The sequence below is a fragment of the Toxorhynchites rutilus genome, chromosome 2 (assembly GCF_029784135.1).
Source record: "Toxorhynchites rutilus septentrionalis strain SRP chromosome 2, ASM2978413v1, whole genome shotgun sequence".
Taxonomy (NCBI): domain Eukaryota; kingdom Metazoa; phylum Arthropoda; class Insecta; order Diptera; family Culicidae; genus Toxorhynchites; species Toxorhynchites rutilus.
In genome coordinates, this window is record NC_073745.1 from 344,338,341 (window position 1) to 344,344,733 (window position 6,393).

Below are 6,393 nucleotides of genomic sequence, written 5' to 3' on the forward strand. Positions count from 1 at the left end.
AATGGTTTGCTTGTAGAAGTTGTTGGTTGTCAATATGTCGTCTTCTAGTGCAAAAATGTCGTTGTATTTAGTGCATAATTCTGTTAATTTCTCCTGGGCATGTTGGGGTGTATGATTCAAATTGAGTTCCTTAATCAGTTTCTCGTGTCTACCTTTTGGGTTTTCTCCTAATTCCGTTGTAATGTGATTTATGGTGTATTCTTTAAGGGGGATAGTGGTGGGGGCAAAGGTTTTTGGGATTGATGTTGGTGTGGTATTTGTGTTAATTATTGTAATGAATTGTGAGTTTGGGTTTATTATTGTGTTTGCGCAAAAAATGCCTGGTTTGATTTCTTGTGCGATCACAAGGGCATCATCGTTTAGGTTGAGTGACGGGAAGTGTTTTATAATTTGGCATCTAGGGGGAATAATGTAATTGTTTTCCCAGCTATCTTGAATCGGAATTTCAATTTTGGTGTTTTCATAGTTGAAGGTCATTAGCCATGTTTTGAGGCATAGGTTACATTCATATTTGGTGAGGAAATCTCTGCCTAAAATGCCATCTGCAATTATAGGAAACTTGTTGTTGACGATTTGAAATTGGTGTGGAATTTGGATATCGTCAAAAATGATATTTGTATTTGTGCTCGCTATGGATTCGGTCTTTCCCTCCGTAACTCCATTAATAATGCATCTATTTCCGGGGTGTATTAATTGTTTTCCGTTAATTTTTTCTTCTTTTACTATTGAGATGTCAGCGCCTGTATCAATTATTAATATACATGGTTTGCTTGACATTTGTAAGTATAGTGTAACGAACATTGAACAATTCACATCGCATTTAAAAATATTTAATGTTGGTTTCCGTAATGTTTGTTTTCCTCCAATGTCAATGCCGGTTCGGACTGGAGGGCGTCCGTCGGTTGTGACTCGTTTCCCGTTAGGCGGATGTATTGCTGAGGGCGGTTAAAATTTGTATTCCGCCTATTGTTGTTGTTGTTATTTCGCTGTGGGTTTATGTTTGAGAATTGGTCTCGAACTTGGTTTTGCTGGCCAAAACGGTTATAGTTATTACGCGGTTGGTTTTGGAAATTATTTTGGTTGAAATTGTTGCGGTTGAAATTGTTTTGGTTTCTACCGCGGTTATGGAAGTCGTTTGGCCTGCGCCTGTAATTATTATAATGTGTGTCAACGTTGTTGTTGAAACGGTTGGCGTTTCTGTTGGTTTGCGAGTATGCAAATACTGATGCGCTCGCATTATTTAAGTTTTCCTCCAACGCTTTAGTCATCGCGTCGGAGTATGAATTGAAATTCCCTGCTCTTATGATGAGCGAGGTTTTTTCGTTTTTTAACCCTCCGGCTAAATGTTTGACGCCTTCTTTGTTTGCCATAGATTTGGCAACTTGGGGCGGAATTTCTTTAGCGGTGTACGCTGTTTCCAAACTGAACACCAATTTTTCTAAATCCAGGCAAAATTGTTCGATTCCACCGTTTTGTTTCAAGTTAGCCATTTTAGCTAGAACTTGTTCCGGTGGGCTGGTCGTTATTTTAGCTTTTAAAATTTTGCTTATCTCGCTCACCGATGTCGGTGTTTCAGTGAATGCATTTCTCGCCCGTCCCTCTAGTTTGGTTAGTATGACGTTAATTATGGTTGCTTTGTTTTCCGGTGTTTCAAATGTTTTCACCAAGTTTAAGGCGTCAGCGAAGGCTTTCAGTTTGTCTATGTTTCCGTCGAATTGCGGAACTATAGACGATGTAGTCTTGATTATTTCGAGTATGCTAGCCATTTTCGGTTTTCTTTGTAACCTGAGGCAAAATAGGACGGCTAGCGCAATTTCCTTGAGTGTTCTTGGTCTACCCTTTTCGATTGACGCCTTAATTGCGTTCAAAAGTTGGTCCGCCTTTTCGGTTATTTTTATGATTTCTGAGCCGTGGGTTGTGTCTAGTAACGTAGACGACAATTTTTTAATCTGTTTCACGAGCGCTTCCGCTTCCGTGAGGCGTTTGGCTAAGGTACTTTTCCTTAGTTTTCTGACCAGTTCCTGTTGTATAGTCAGGTGTATATGTTTTAGTTTTTGTATATTCAATTGGATGAGCTTTGTTACTTCGTCCATTCAAGGAGACAAGGAAAAATGGTTATCGGTAAAGAATTTATTATGCTGAGGCTGCGTTCGAACGCATGTTTTAAAATTTTCGAATTCTTTTAGACGGTGTCGACTACGGCTGCGTGAGCTTTTGCCGCTTGCATAGCATGTGCATTCATGCATGCCTTATATGCTTTGTATATTTTCGAAATTAGTAGTATGGATATGAGGGCAAGTGTGACGCAGATAATCGCTCCTTGAGCTTCGTGCATTACACTGTGGTTCTCTAGGTGATTTAAAATTTGGATTTGAGCGTCGCCCGTGTTACTAACGGGTTTGGTATTAAATAACCCCATGTTCAACGGTACATATGTAAAACCAATTTTGTGGGTATTGTAATTGCTTTTTTTTTTTTTCTAATTCCTACTACCTATTCCTACTGCCGCGTGGGTATTACGATAAAAAATATTTTGTGCCTCGACTATAAATTTATTACATGATATCCGTATATAAAAGGATTAGACTAACTCGAGTCTGACTTACGCCACGTTTTCTCCGCAAGTGTCCTCTTCTCGGGGGTGGGGGGGGCGTGGGTGCCTCTGCTTCCGTCAGATCTCAGGGGTGTCCAGTTGGATCCAAATCGATGTTCATTTTTTTTTTTTTTTTTGAAATACTGCTTGACTTGCGAATGTTATTTATCCAGGTGGCTACTGTCAGCTTCACGATTTCACTTGTGTCTGCGATTCTAATTTTTCGTAAACGGCTTCAATAGTTTCCGCTGGGGTCCAATTTCTTCCCCGCTTTGCCGATTTTCACTTTCACCATCTTTTCGCTGAATGTTTCGTTACTCAATTTATTCACACTTGCACTGCGTCCGGTTGGTTTAAAAGTTCATTTAGCGAATTTTTCTTAGCTTAAATGATTCATATTCACACCGTACCCGGTTGGTTGGGACCTAACACACACAACACAACACAACAGTAGGCTTCTTCTTCTTCTTGTTTTTAAAAGGCTTTAAACTTTGCAGTTCACCATTGCCTCTGCTCAGTAGGCTCTAAACTCTGCGTTTAAATTCACTTTAATACGCGATAACAGCATCGGATCTGTCGGTTCACTCGTGACTCGGTGTCACGGTCGCCATGTAAACGAGAAGAAGGAACTTACGCCATTCAGTGGCGTCGACTTTCGGATTTGGTAAATTAATAAACACAAACGCTATTCGTACAAGCGTCGCCTCTCTACTGTATACTGTCAACTGACATCTGTATTCAAAGAAAAGACTCTCGGGGCTTAAATACTAGTTTACAAAAATAGGCTTAAACTCTACACAGAATATTTACAAATTATGCTGGGCGGAGCATCGCACCAGCAGTTAGAGTGGGCTGTGATGGCCTTGGTCAGACGCGTTCTTCGGAGAGAGAGAGAAAGCACTTCTTTGTGGGTCAAAGTAAATAGGAAAAGAAAGTGCTGAAACATGTGTGCCGGATGCGCGCCACATGTTTGGTTAAATTTCTGCTGCTAGCTAAACTCGCAGCGGGGCGGAAGGAAGACAAACTCGCCGCTGCCCTTGGTGCGCGTCGAGTTATACAATCATAAATAGTAAACGAACCCTTGGGCCAGATTGCTGGCTCGGGTATCGTATCACATTTTATGTTTATATCGCCCAGCGCCCTCGGGGGTGGTTTATTGCCTTAGAGGTCTTGAATATTGATGAGTTGGGTTTAAGCGTGATCATATTACAATATAAACATTCAAACGTCGTTTTTTCCCGAGACATACGTTTAGCCGCAGGGCATAAAAATCGAGTTTTCACATAATCACCAAGCCTTTATCTGTGTTTATTGAAAAAAATACTTGTGAATGTTCAATTTACAAGATAAATATTACATGTGCAACGTAAGAAGTTGGTCAGATTAGTGATTTACGTAGAATTTAAAGGAATGGCGAAAGACATTCTGTTGACGGAAGAGGGGCGGAAAATGATAAAGATATTCAGTGAACAAAAGTTTTCTAATCGCTCGATCGAAACAAAAATTGGTTTATCTGAGAAAGTGGTACGATATATCTTTAAATAGTGCCAGAAATATGGGATATAACGACCTGTTGGTTTGGGAACACCAAAGTTACTTTGCGTCTTAAAGGTCGAATGAGACACGAAGCAACCAGGAAACGATGTCCTGCTCATATATTAAGGCGGAATCGGTTGTTCCAGTAACGAACATAGTAACGTAACATCACGTGGAAGAAACTTCCAAGGAAGCCGAAACTGACCGCCACCCATATGCAGAACCATCTCATTTTCGCCCGGCAATACATGGAATTTTTATTTTATTTTTTTTTTATTTTATTTTATTGTCGTCAATCTAAATTGTAGACCGATACATTCTTAATACTACTTAAAACTACTTACTTAAAACTAAAAATCTAAAGAGAGCTGGCTGGATAATCTATTCGTTTAATTTAAAAGACGATTTTAACAAGTTACAGAATCAATTTTGTTTTATTTATTTATTTCGTCAAACCAGCGTAGACTAAATATGCTGCCCAAATATTACAGTGAAATTTAACGATATCTTATGCTATTCAGATAGTCTTTGAGCATTGATTTTGACATGGTTGCATCAATTGTTTCACTGTGTTCGTTACAGAGGCTCATCATACGATTAATAGGACTATATTTGGCATAATTCGTTCTTCGATAATCTGTGTAAAAAATGTTAGGGTTTCTCAGGTTCCTAATCGGTGCGTAAAAATTCAGGTTTCCTAATATTTCTTCTGAGTCCACTCGTTGTGATATGATATCAATAATAAATAGAATCATGGCAGAGTTCCGACGTTCTTTTAGGCTTTTAATATTGATTAGCATACAGCGTGCTTCATATGGAGGTAGATGATATGAAGACCAGCCTAGTTTACGAAGTGCAAATAACAAAAATTGTTTTTGTACAGATTCAATTCTGTCTTCGTGTGAAGTTATGTAGGGGGACCATACAATACTACAGTATTCGAGAATTGATCTGACGTATGTAATATACAATGTTTTTTATTGTGTACGGATCGTGGAAATGGTAACTAAAGCGTTTAATGAAGCTCAACATATTATTTGCTCTATGGATAATTGTATTATAATGACCCACAAAGGTTAGTTTCGAATCTAAGATCACACCTAAATCTCTTACTCGTTGACATCTACTGATGGGTTGATTACCCAGTATAACACCATTGTTCAATGGTGTTCTTCTTCTTGTAAAAGTAATCAAAGTGCATTTCCTAACATTGAGCTGTAATAAACTCTTAGTGCACCAATCATAAACTATGTCAACTTCATTTTTGAATGTTTGAGAGTCTTCTTCATTCTTTATTTCCATATACAGTTTCATATCATCTGCGTAGATAAGTGCCTTAACACTGTTAAGAAAAACGCAAACGTCATTAACAAATAAAATGAACAAAAGTGGCCCCAAATGAGAGCCTTGAGGAACTCCGGATGTAACAAATAGTGGTTTTGAAATTTCCCCATTAAATCTTACCATTTGGGTGCGGTCAGTCAAATATGATTCTAGCCATTTCAATAGCTTGACTTCTATCCCTATTTTTTGAAGTTAAAGAAGGAGTAAGGGTAAATCAACACGATCGAAAGCCTTACTAAAGTCAGTGTATAGAGCTTCAACTTGATTACCATTATCCATTGCATTCAAAGTGAATGTGACAAATTCCAGCAAATTTGTTGTTGTTGATCGTCCTTTGAAAAAACCGTGTTGCTTATTCGTAATTCGTGTCTTTAGTCGTTGAAAAAGTTTTTGGTTTATTATGGCTTCAAAGAGTTTTGGAATGCAAGAAATAATTGCTACTCCACGATAATTTCTTACATCGGATCTATTACCGGATTTGAATATTGGTACAAGAAAAGAGTTTTTCCATATTTTTGGGAACCTTTCTGATTCCAATGACGTATTGAAAAGCCATAAAAGTGGATGAGTTAATTCAGATGCCAAATTTTTTATACTAGAATGGAGAAATGTTGTTTTTTCCGGCGAAAAAAGTTCAATTTGGATGGTCCGGACTGTTACAGTTGCTTTTGGTACAATTTAAGTCAACGGCATGTCGTGAGATCGAAGCGAAACTTTGGGGGCGAAAGTTTTACAGTGTGGGGAGCCGTTTCCTATCACAGCAAGCTTCTCATTTGTTTCATTTTCACCCGAATGAATTCCGAAAAGTATCTTCAATTACTGGAGGACCTTTGATTGACCATATTAAGAATAACGCTACCGAGGATGTCGTTTTTGTCGTGGGACTGCGTCTAACCGGAGTATGTGGGGGGTAAAATGAA

General features: G+C 38.6%; 1 protein-coding gene across 1 annotated transcript; it reads right to left on the reverse strand.

The window, feature by feature from the left end:
* Nucleotides 1-830: 830 nt before the first annotated feature.
* LOC129767173 (probable cyclin-dependent serine/threonine-protein kinase DDB_G0292550) lies at nt 831-1,766 on the reverse strand. Its single transcript, XM_055767795.1, has one exon. The coding sequence runs from the start codon at nt 1,764-1,766 to the stop codon at nt 831-833; it is 936 nt and encodes a 311-aa protein (XP_055623770.1).
* Nucleotides 1,767-6,393: the final 4,627 nt, after the last annotated feature.

What these genes read in the sequence shown, in the direction of transcription:
- LOC129767173 (XM_055767795.1), bottom strand. Translation starts at nt 1,766, where the DNA reads ATGGCTAGCATACTCGAAATAATCAAGACTACATCGTCTATAGTTCCG.